A 12,677-nucleotide genomic window follows, 5' to 3' on the forward strand; every position below is an offset into this window, starting at 1 on the left:
CACTTCGTTTCTTTTTTCTCCCTGTGTAAGTTAAGCGACCTACTTTTAGTCGTGATATTGGCTCGGTGACGTCAAGATTTTAGTTCTCAATACTCCTTTTCGTGAAACTAAACCTCTTTTTTTTTTTATAAAACTGTAAAATCTCGACCAGAAAAAAATGTAATAATCTTCTTTATATTCTTAAAATAGAACTCATCTAAAAATAACAAAAAATTTATATATTAAAAAATCAAAATAATAATATTTTTGTTTGTTCTGTTATTAAAATTTTTCCATGCGATTATTTATCAAATAATTTTAATAATTCAAGCATGATGATATTGTAAATAAACGTCGTTTACTATAAATTTCCTATCCAGTGCAGTATTTGAAGTTTTTTTTTAACATTCTATAAAAAAATTTTTCATATTTTTTTCATTTTTTTTTTTTTTTGCTACAAAAACTTTTTGAAGCGAATTTTGTGCTCCGACACAATTTGCAGATATAAAACATGTTTACTGATTGCTAAACCTTTTTTCAAAAGCACAATGAAAGTAGTAGTGTATAGGTTTCAATACTTGACTTTCAAAATATTTTTACCATAATTTCATGAAATATTAATATTTTCAAATTTTCTATTTATCTATATAGACATTATACAATTGTATTATATGTGGAAACTAATTTATTATTCTATTTGTCAGAAATATCTACAATTTTTGCTTTTACGATGGCGTTAAAATTCAAAAAGTTCAATTTACATTTTATAAAGGATATGTTTGAAAATATTTTACGACTCTGAATATTTTAATCTTTTTATTATTATCATTTATGGGAAATAAAACTTTAATGTTCACATTTCAATCGAACTATATATATATATACAATCCAGAGAAATTTTTTATTGGAAACCAAATTTAATGTATTTGAATTTGAATTAAATAAAATTATATTTTTTTCATGGTTCTAAATAACTATATGTAACAAATCAATTTTTTTTTGAAACAAATAAATATTTATTTTACTCTATGTAAAATATATTTTTATTCTATTCAATTTATTATTATTTTTTTTAATTATTTAATTACCTATCATTTCACTGATATGATATTATTATTTTATATAAATTCAATTTCTTAATATTTTTTTCCAAAATAATAATTTATTAACTACGAGAAAAGCATTCAAAAAAGTGTTTTTCTATTCGACCAAGGAAAAAAAAATAAACAGCTTCCTTAATGATGTCCTGGCAACTCTATTATGTGGTTCCTTGGACAAAGGCCAAAAAATATCACCGCAGTTCATTGAGAGATAACGATATCCCAATCCGTATAGAAATCTATGGAATTTAATTCGCTACTGCGAGAGCTTTCGCTTGAAAAGAAATTCCTTATGCAACTTTATTTTTACGACTTCAGATAGAATACAATTTTGTATGAACAATAATGAACATACGAATGATACAAGCTATAGTCTAAGGGTTGTACATTACTGTATGAAAAAATGAATTTTCACTATTTCTAAAATTTCACAAATGGTGTTTTTATTATATTAGATCAACATTTTAATTACACAACAAATTCATTTATTAATTTCAATTAGTAAAAATTTCTACTAATTTTTAGTCATTTTTCACTAAAACTTTAGTAAAAAAAAAAATATATTACTAAATCAAATAGTAATATTTTACTAAAAATTCGTGAAAATTTTTACATAATTTGAATTAGTAAATGAATTCTCTCACTAATTTAAATTTAAAAAGTAAATATGGGACATTCCACCGGAAATTTTCATTCAAAAATTTTTTTTCGAAATCTAGGTATAAAAATTTTTTTTCGCCATTGACATGAAAAAGTGTCTTTTTTGTGCCTGTTGTGGGCAGATAAAGTAGCACTTTTTAAGGCAGTTTGGGCCAACTGCCTAAACTCACTTTTTGCTTTAGAATTAGTTAAATTTTACTACACTGAGAAAAAAAATTTAGTGTTTCCAACAAAAATTGTTTGATTAGGCAATTTTGGTTCTTGTAACCAAATTTTGGTTGGTTGAAATAAAGTCGCAGAGTTATCTCAACCAAACATTTGGTTAGTCCAACAAAATTATTTGGTTGAACATTTTTAAATTCCAACCAAAATTTGGTTTCGACAACAAAATAATTTGGTTAACACAACAAAATAGTTTGGTCTAAAACACCAAATAATCATTTGTTGTTCTAACCAAAATTTAGTTGCGACGACCAAATAATTTGATTCGCTCTCAGCACATAGCTTAAGAGAACAGTTAGTTTCAATCTCTCACAAGGATAAGTAGTCCAGTGGTCAGAGCTCCCGACCTTCAGTTTTAAAACAGAGGTTCGATCCCAGGCGGAGATGAGAATTATCAAAGTCTACAAATATTTCAATTGGATAAATATAAATTCAATGTCAAAATGATAATAAATAAATAATGAAATAAATAAAAAAGATAAAAAGAAAAGAGACAAGGTAGAATAAAATTTTTAATTTTACAAAAAAACTGTTTGTTTGATCAACCAAACATTTTTGTTATGCCAACAAAAAACACTCAACCAAATTTTTTGGTTGACACAAACAAATAGTTTGGTTGCTTAAATACCAACAAAATATTTTTGTTGGCCCAACCAAATTTTGTTTGCTCTGACTAAAAATTTTTCTCAGTGTAATTTTTAGTAAAAGTTACTAATAATTAGTAAAATTTTACTAATTCAGAAGCAAAAAGAGAGTCACTAATTCAAATTAGTAAACATTTTTACTAATTCAGATTTTGAGAGTGATTATATTATGTTGTTCTATTTGAATTAAAACACCATCCGACACGATTTTTCACACACGAAAAAATCAATGATTTTCAGAAATTAGGACCAAAAAAAAGATACCCGTGTCTGGCCGTTTTGCTAGATTAGGTCATTTTTTGCTTTTAGGGGTAAAAACAACCCTTAAATGAAAGGTGATAGGATATCTTGTACAAATTAATAATTTTTTATGAAACCTGGTATCTCGGGGTTTTCCTGGTCGCTGATTACGAATCTGATGTCAGATTTTCAAAATTCAAAATGGCGGATCCAATATGGTGGTCGAACTTTATAAATGTTATTAGTTTTTTATAAAACTTCGTATCTCTGGGTTTTTGGGGTCGCTGAGTACGAATCTGATGGTAGATTTTTTAAATTCAATATGGCAGGTTTAATATAGCGGTCAAAATTTATAAAAATGGTTAATTTTTTATAAAACTTGGTATCTAAGGGCTTTTGGCGTCTCTGAGTACGAAAATGATGTCAGATAAGAAAAATACAAACGCCAAATCTAATAAAGGTGAAGATCACAAATCTGAAAAATAATTTGGAAAATTCAAATGTTCGATCAATTTTTTGTTAAAATTTGCAAGCCAACGTTTTAAAATTTTTATTTTAAGTGACTTTTAATATGAAAATTTGTATATTTATTAACTAAGTTTCTATTACTGTTATCTAATAAAAATATTCTTACTTATTACAATGCCTGTTTTGTCATTAAAAAAGTGTCCAATATACAAAAAACACATATGTGGAAATTTTTATTTTTTACATATTGTTTTCTAATCTTCCACATTATTAGATCTATTTTGAATTTTAAAAATCTACCATCAGATGCTTACTCTCTACATCTGAATTAGTAAAAAATTTTACTAATTTGAATTAGTGACTCACTTTTTGCTTCTCAATTAGTAAAATTTTACTAATTATTAGTAATTTTTACTTACAGTTAGTAAAATTTAACTAATTCTAAAGCAAAAAGTGAGTCACTAATTTAAATTAGTAAACATTTTTACTAATTCAGATTTATAGAGTACTCAGCGACCCCAAAAACCCAGAGATACGAAGTTTTATAAAAAACTGATAACATTTATAAAGGTGGACCACCATATTGAATCCGCCATTTTGAATTTTGAAAACCCGACATCAAATTTATAATCAGCAACCCCAAAAACCTTCAAGTAACAAGTTTCAAGTGAATTCGACAAACTTTTATAAATTTCAAACGCCATATTGAATCTGTCATTTTGAATTTTAAAAATCTGACTTCAGATTTGTACTCAGCGACTCCAAAAACCCCCTGATACCAAGTTTTATAAAAAAAAATTAATACTTATAAATTTCAACCGCCATATTGGATCCGCCATTTTGAATTTTCAAAATCTGACATCATATTCGTTATCAGCGACCCCAAAAACTCTTTAGTAACAACTTTCAAATGAATTGGTGAATTTTTATAAATTTCGACCGCCATATTGGATCCGCCATTTTGAATTTTGAAAATCTGACATCATATTCGTAATCAGCGACCCGGAAAACCCCGAGATACCAGGTTTCATAAAAAATTATTAATTTGTACAAGATTTCCTATCACGTTTCATTTAAGGGTTGTTTTTACCCCTAAAAGCAAAAAATGACCTGATCTAGCAAAACGGCTTTCTTTTTTTTGGTCCTAGTTTCTGAAAATCATTGATTTTTTCGTGTGTGAAAAAAAAGTTGAATTTTGTCGGACGGTGAAATGTTTAAAAAATAAAGCCAATCTGAATTTTATCAAATACATAGGAAATACAATTTTTAAGGTACGACATTTCTATTTCTATTTCGATATTTTTAATATCATTAGGTAAATAAGGTAAATTAAAATATTAGTAGGGGTATGTAGTCATGAGTTTTACTATGATAGAAAAATTTTTCTAGGTATAGAAGAGCATTGTCCAAAGTTCGCAAGTGAGACAGAGATAAGATCGATTTATGGGCGTGAGACACAATTGGAGAACAATGTAAATTTTAAATGACGACAGTAATAAGAATATTAATACATTTCTTTCAAGTTATAGAAAGCATCCATCGTGCGCTTTAGCCATTAGAACTATCCTGGTAGACGATCCCATTATCTATAATGAGATTGCTGACTAAAACCTAATGGATTCCATTTTCCTTTCTTCATATACTTCGCGGGGTGATAGACAAAGTTGAGCGAAGACTTTGTAAATTTTTTAAGCATGAATGGGATTCAGTAAAAAATGTTATATTTATCTTTTTTTTATCCAGACATAATATAATAAGTAACGTAAACATTTTTACGAGATATATATACATGAATATTGTTCAACAATTCTTTTATTATAAATTTTCTCTAAAATTCAATAAACAAAGTGAAAACATAATAAAGTCACAAAACTTGAAATATTGACTTTAAATAAAAAAGAAAAGAATTTTTTTTCTTCTATATAGCAAAATATTTCTTTAGTGAAACAAATAACAGTACATTTTATATTCCCCTTGAATTTAAATTGGAGTGTACAGAATATAAATTAACTTGTTCTGAAAAAGAATGTATTCTTTTGTAATAAACAAAAGAAGATTTTTGAACCGAGACATGGAAAGAAAAAAGAGAAAAAAAGGAGAAAAATAAAGTAAAGAAAAATTAAATTGAGTAGAAATGTATAAAAAAAAAAGTTTGTATCCAATTTTTCTTTAGTAAAAGTAGAGATTCAATTGTGGACGTCAATTTCAGTCTTTGCTATAGATATTATGTATTTCAGCAATTTATCTTCAGCAAAAAATTGGATCAATTTCTTTTTATTCCTGCCTTTTAATAAGGCAAATAAAAACATTTTTATTGGGAAACAAACTAAAGTATTTATATTATTAAAAAAAGTTGTCTGTTTCTTGAACTAGACATATATTTCCTATAGTATTTTGGCCCGCTGAAACCGAATCTGTGCTCAGAATTGCTCCATCACCCTCAGTTTTTTTTTAAATCGACCAAAACCACCCTTAAATGGACAAATTCACACTTCGGAGATAAAAAATAAATCAACTTATTTTTTTAAAAAATCGAATTTTACATCTAAGAAACTTTGCTCCACTAATTCAAAAACAAAGCCAGCATTGATCCAGCACCCCCAGAATTTTTTTAATTGAAAAAACTACCCCTAATCTACAGAATCAAATTAAGGAGATAAAACAATAAAATAACTGATTGACAAATTTTATAACCAGATATTTTTACTCCAGCAATGCAGAAACAAAGCCAGAAACGCTCCCTCACCCACTAATTTTTTTTTTTAAATCGAAAAACCACCCTTAAATAGAAAAATTCAAGTTTAATAAGTAAAACAAGAAGGGGGTCCTTTATGTTTATTTCATAAACATTATGCTTCCTCATTATGTGAAGCAAAAAATTCGCTTCCTCGTGAAGGAAGCAATGAATTTGTCCAATTCAATTGATTGATTTAAAAACTTTCGAATTAAAAATGTTTTAAATTAATTAAATTTTTTGAAAAATAAAGAAAATTTTAATTAATTTTGAGTGTAACATAAACTTTATATATACGAATCGATTCGTTTTAATGCAAGGAATACAATTATTTTATTCATCAACTTGAATTTAAAAAAAACACAAAATTTTTTAGCTAAAATATGAATTTTCGATTTTTCAATTTTTATTAATTCTCAAATTTTAAATCAAATCTATACTTTATATATACCAACCAATTCGTTTCAATGCAGGGAATAAAATTATTTCATATATAAACATGAATTTAAATAAACACCTCATTTTTTAGCTAAAATGAGAATTTTTGATTTTTTAACTTTCTTTAATTCTTTAAATTTCAATCAAATCTATACTTTATATATATCAATCGATTCATCTTGACATAAAGAAGACGATTATATTATATATTACCTTAAATTTTTCGATTTAAAAATTTTTTCAATTAAAAAAAAATTTTTGGAAAAAAGACGATAAAATTTTTTTTTTGGGGTATTTTTAAAAATCCTCTCGTCATTTTTGAGAGATTAATGAGTTAAATAAGCCTACCAAATTTTATCCAAATCCATTAAAACCTGTTAAAGATATCGTGTTCACAAAAACGATCCACACACACATACACACACACACACACACACATACACACACACATACATACATCCGGACAATTGATCAGGATCTCATATAACATGTTTCTATATAGAGGAAAATTTGTTTTCACCATTTTTAAAAAGTTTATAAACGAAAGGACTACATAGCTTCCTCCACGAGGAAGCAAAAATAATAAATAACCGGCTTTTTTTAAAAACAGAACCTTACATGTTTGTAGTTTTGCTCTACTAACTCAAAAAAATAAAGCCAGCATTGATCCACCACCCTCTGAATTTTTTTAAATCGAAAAAACTACCCCTAATCTGAAGAATCAAACTTAGGAGGTAACACAATATAATTATATTGTATTACCTTCTAAGTTTGATTCTTTGGTAGTTTTTTCGATTTAAAAAAATTTTAGAGGTTGAGGGAGCTTTTCTGGCTTTGTTTCCGCATTGCTAGAGTAAAAATACCTGGTTATAAACTTTTTTAATCAGTTATTTTATTGTTTTACCTCCTAAATTTGATTCTTCAGATTAAGGGTAGTTTTTTTGATTAAAAAAATTTAGAGGGTGATGGATCAATGCTGGTTTTTTTTGAGTTAGTAGAGCAAAACTACAAACATGTAAGGTTCTGTTTTAAAAAAAAGCCGGTAATTTAATATTTTTTTACTTCTTAAATTTGAATTTTTCTATTTAAGGGTGGTTTTTCGATTTAAAAAAAAAATTAGTGGGTGAGAAAGCATTTCTGGCTTTGTTTCCGCATTGCTGGAGTAAAAATATCTGGTTATAAAATTTGTCAATCAGTTATTTTATTGTTTTATCTCCTTAATTTGATTCTTCAGATTAGGGGTAGTTTTTTCGATTTAAACAAATTCAGAGGGTGGTGGATCAATGCTGGCTTTATTTTTTTGAGTTAGTAGAGCAAAACTACATACATGTTAGGTTCTGTTTTGAAAAAAAGCCGATGAATTTAATATTTTTTTACTTCTTAAATTTGAATTTTTCTATTTAAGGGTGGTTTTTCGATTTAAAAAAAAATTTAGTGGGTGAGGGAGCATTTCTAGCTTTGTTTCTGCATTGCTGGAGTAAAAATATCTGGTTATAAAATTTGTTAATCAGTTATTTTATTGTTTTATCTCCTTAATTTGATTCTGCAGATTAGGGGTAGTTTTTCAATTAAAAAAATTCAGGGGGTGCTGGATCAATGCTGGCTTTGTTTTTGAGTTAGTGGAGCAAAGTTTCTTAGATGTAAAATTCGATTTTTTAAAAAAATAAGTTGATTTATTTCTTATCTCCGAAGTGTGAATTTGTCCATTTAAGGGTGGTTTTAGTCGATTTAAAAAAAACTGAGGGTGATGGAGCAATTCTGAGCACAGATTCGGTTTCAGCGGGCCAAAATACTATAGGAAATATATGTCTAGTTCAAGAAACAGACAACTTTTTTTTTTTGTGTGCCTGTGTTATTGAAGAAAGTGGCCGCAAATATTTTAAGTCTAATGATATCAATTTTCATTATAAGTTTAGAATTTTAAATTAAAAACCTCAACTTTTGACTATGTATCAGATAAAAAATAATAAATCATTGAAAGAGGAAGTTTTGTTTTTTTTACTGATGAAGTGATTTTTGTTCAACAGGTATCAATGGTAATGACTGTACAGAAGACGAATTTTAAAGCGAGCCTTTCGGCGAATGGCGAAGGTCAATCAAGTGTTTTATCAAGGTGTCGGGCACCAAGTGTCGGTATCGACGTGGACATGGTTTCTGAATTTGATCCATCATCATCAGACAGTGGAGTGGTATCGAGGTGTGCAGTTGTAAAACCATTAAAGATACGACTCTGCCAACCAATATTCGGTAAGAAAATGATGGGGAAACTAAAACGAGAACACGGTGATCATGGACGTCATCATGGAAAAGATATTTCTTCCATTGAGGCAAAACCAGTAAAGCCACGTGATCCAGAACGGGAAAAACGAAGACTGGCAAGGAAAAAGGAGAAGCGAGCTACCTTAATTCTTGGTCTAATCATGGGCAGTTTCATAGCCTGTTGGTTGCCATTTTTTTTCCTATATATTGTTAAGCCCCTTTTTCCCAATTTAGCCATTCCCGCTGAGGCATTTGCAATTGCCTTTTGGCTTGGCTACATGAATTCCGCGCTCAATCCAGTCATTTACACCGTCTTTAACAAGGACTTCCGAAGAGCCTTTCGAAGGATACTGTTTAAATGAGCCTATTCTGGTGTCATATTGACACCTTAAAAACCATTATAAATAAAAAAAAAAATTCAACATTTTTTCATTGGAATTCTTATATAGAATCTTGACCTTTGAAATTTTACTCAGTGCTTGCGCATGCAAAATTGCAGTGTCATCTCGTTACTCATGAAATGAGTTCTCAAACTCCCGTTAGCAATATATTTTTTTTTTCTATTTAATTTTAATGGACCAAAGAAGACTTTATCTTCATCGAGAATCTCGGATAAATAAAAATAAATTTCCCATCAAATATCAGAGTGAGCAAATTCAGAGCTGATTTCAATAATAATAATTAAAAAAAATTTCAAATTTTCATTTAAAATGCATTAAAAGATGTTTCAAAATTAATAAAATAAATTAAAATATTTACTGCATGAAAAAAGAACTAAAATTTGTTTATACATACAAATAATATATTAATATTCCTATAATAAAAATTAATTTATATTCTAATATTGAAATTCATAATCTGAGTTTTCTCATTTCGAGGTAAAAATTTGTAAAAACCGAGATTCAGTTTCCTCGCCGAAAAAAAGGGAGTGTTCTAACGAGGTGACGTGTCTTATAAAGGGAAAAATGAGAAAGAAAAAACATAAAATGCCGTCGAACGGTCTTTTGTGAAATTTACAAAATTCACATAAAGTACCTCCAGAGCAAAATATTGTTATCCGAACGAGTATTATATACATATTAAAATGAAAAGTATTAGTGTTCTCACACTTTTTACTTGTCAAACAATATTTGCAAGCACTCGAGTAAAAATTTCAAACTATAATAAAATCACACTGATATATACATAGATATATTATCAAAAAAACGCAGGTTCGTAAAAAATATAGCATATAAATAAGAGCGAAAGACGAAATCCAGAACAAACAAAATGCCGAAAGTTTTGAGACTTTTTAATTCCTATAGAACAAGTGTCGAGTATAATACTCGCAAATTCCAAAAACATCGAAATCGCTAATAATGTCCGTGTAAATAAATCATTAATAAAACTATATAGACGACATCTCTCAGTGTAAGATACAAAAAAAAATCTTGTTTAAATAATTTTTAAAATATAATATATATATATAATACATTGTGTATAGTGCCATTCAAAAGACGAACGGCTTCTTTGGAAATCTTGGAAGAAACGAAATAATTTGACAAAACAATATTTCAAGACCAATAATTATATGTACAAGATTTTGAAAAAAAAAAAAAAAATTCACATCACTTACAAAATATTAATAGTAATATAAATGGCATTAATCCCTGTTGTCAAAAATTTTCAATTAGAATTCTCTTCTAAAAATTTAGGAGTAGTCTTCCGCGCATCAAATGCATAAAAATTCATCGAAATGAAAATACAAAAAAAACTGGAGACCAATCAAATTGTGAAGCGATATATTAAATGTATAGATTTAAATATTTCCTAATTGTTAGATTTGTTTTTACATGATATACATATATAAATATATATTTATTGTTAGATTAAAAAAAGAAAACGTCAATAGTCCATTTCTAATGACTTCTATAAATTTCCGAAGGATCCTGAACGTCAAACTGTACATAAATGTAAAGAAATTTCGTCGTAAAAAACATGCGCCTGCGAGACATAATGCAGTAAGGCCCTTTTAAAAGATGTTTCACTTGAAATTTATCTTGTATACTTAATTCAGTGCATATACAGTGGAAACTCTCTATAACGAAACTCTTTATGAGATAAAACTCTCCTTAACGTAAACATCTGTTCAAATTGGTTGGTTTGTATACACTCTCTTTAACAAAGCAATCACTCACTATAACGCAAATACAATATCTCAAAACGAAAAATTTTTTCTCCTAACTTTGTTTCTTTTATTTACTTTGGTGTGCTGTTATTGCTGCCACATAGATTTTTATGGTAGGTAGATATATATATATATATATATATATATATATATATATATATATATATATAAAGTATTTGTTACTGTGAAAAATTAATTTAGTCTCTGTTTGAGTTCTCTACAAGTCGAATATGACTAATTGTGCGTGGCTTGTAAAAGAGTTTTTCTATAGACAAAAAGGTTTCAGTAATTCATACATGGCAAAGCAGAAACACTCAATCTAAAATCACAGACTATTATAAATAATTTTTTTCATGATCACAAAAATTTGTTTTTTTCTTTAATTGTGTATATTTCTTTAAAATAAAAATTTAATATAAAATATTGTTATTTTTTTGCTCACTCGATGTAACGAAAACTCCCTATAACGAAACAAATTGCCCGGTCCCTTGAAATTCGTAATAGAGAGTTTCCACTGTATATATATATATCTAACTATACACCCACCTGACTTTATGCATAAAACAAAAAACATAAATTTCTAAACGTTCTGCCCCTTTTCTTTCGCCTCTTGCTCACCCTTGTTTCTATAGGTATACTATTCAAATGAAAATAATGTCTTTATTTTCAATAAAAATTATTTTCTCTATTTTTCTTTTCATTATTATTATTATTATTATTATTAAACATTTTAATTGAAATTATTCAGGTGCTCGTCGACAATCTACTTCCCCAAAATAAATCCACTGTAATCGAAACAAAATTGATTTAGTGTATGATAACTGAGTGCATTACTGTTTTTCTATAATATTAAACGCGTCATCTCTAAAATATTTAATACAAATATTAAGCCTTTGTCGATTATTTTACATATTATTATCCACGATTAATATTTTAGCACTTATATTTCATTTTTCATTAAATTTAACGAGTTCACGATTGATTTACGCTCTGGGACACATGAAAGTGTAATGGTGCACGTGTTCAGAAATATAAAATTTCTCGTAAATGCAACCTTGTAAAAGTGACGCTATACATCAGAGAGTTGAAAAATCGAAAACTTCGTTTCACTTCACCTATAACCGAGAAGCCAAGATTTTCTCTATAAAATCGTTTCAGCGCACCTTTTAAAAAATATATATTGTCCTTTTAGTATATATATATTTCTCAATCAGATAAATCTTTGTAGAAGGAAAAAAATAGAATAAGTGGGACCAACGTCATTTGAAAAATTCTATTGCAAAATATTTATCATATTTTATCCAATTAGAACATTATTATTAAATGAATGAAAAATGTCAATCACAAAACTAATTTCCCTTCTAAAATTCATTTTGCAAAATCGCTAAAAATTATTTTATTTTTTAGTTTGTAAAATAAATTTTCATAAAATAATCCTTTTTTTCACATACACGAGAATGTTTTCTTTTATTATTGTTTTTGTAGAGAAAAAAATATCTCTCGAGTAGTAGACAGCACTGATGATTATTATTATACTGCTCGAAATTTTTTTTAAACTTTTACAAATACTTGGAAATGTTTTATTTTAAAAAGAAAACAATTTTAAACAAAAAGTAAAATATAATATTAAATTTTCGTATCAATTATATAAAAGTATTAAATATCGAGTATAAATTTAATTAATAAAATGATAATGATGTTGAAGCATTCATAAGCTCTCAGTCAGGGTATTAATAAAATTTTATATAATTTCTTATTCTTATTTA

The 12,677-nt window shown here is 27.4% G+C and overlaps 3 protein-coding genes across 8 annotated transcripts in view; 2 read left to right on the forward strand and 1 right to left on the reverse strand.

Moving 5' to 3' along the window:
• LOC127286995 (alpha-2B adrenergic receptor) overlaps window positions 1-10,957 on the forward strand; it is a 234,854-nt gene extending 223,897 nt beyond the window's left edge. For both annotated transcript variants that reach the window (XM_051313670.1, XM_051313671.1), the window contains exon 4: window positions 8,513-10,957. In XM_051313670.1, coding sequence (XP_051169627.1) covers window positions 8,513-9,106 — 594 coding nt within the window. In that variant the 3' untranslated portion in view covers window positions 9,107-10,957. The remainder of the gene's footprint in view (window positions 1-8,512) is intronic.
• LOC127287005 (ras-related protein Rab-24-like) overlaps window positions 1-12,677 on the forward strand; it is a 590,458-nt gene that overhangs the window by 457,651 nt on the left and 120,130 nt on the right. The gene's annotated exons all lie outside the window — the stretch shown is intronic.
• LOC127286996 (sodium-coupled monocarboxylate transporter 2) overlaps window positions 1-12,677 on the reverse strand; it is a 415,172-nt gene that overhangs the window by 379,579 nt on the left and 22,916 nt on the right. The gene's annotated exons all lie outside the window — the stretch shown is intronic.

This window comes from Leptopilina boulardi, unplaced genomic scaffold, assembly GCF_019393585.1.
Source record: "Leptopilina boulardi isolate dan_hultmark-lab unplaced genomic scaffold, ZJU_Lbou_2.1 LbouV2_367, whole genome shotgun sequence".
Taxonomy (NCBI): Eukaryota; Metazoa; Arthropoda; class Insecta; order Hymenoptera; family Figitidae; genus Leptopilina; species Leptopilina boulardi.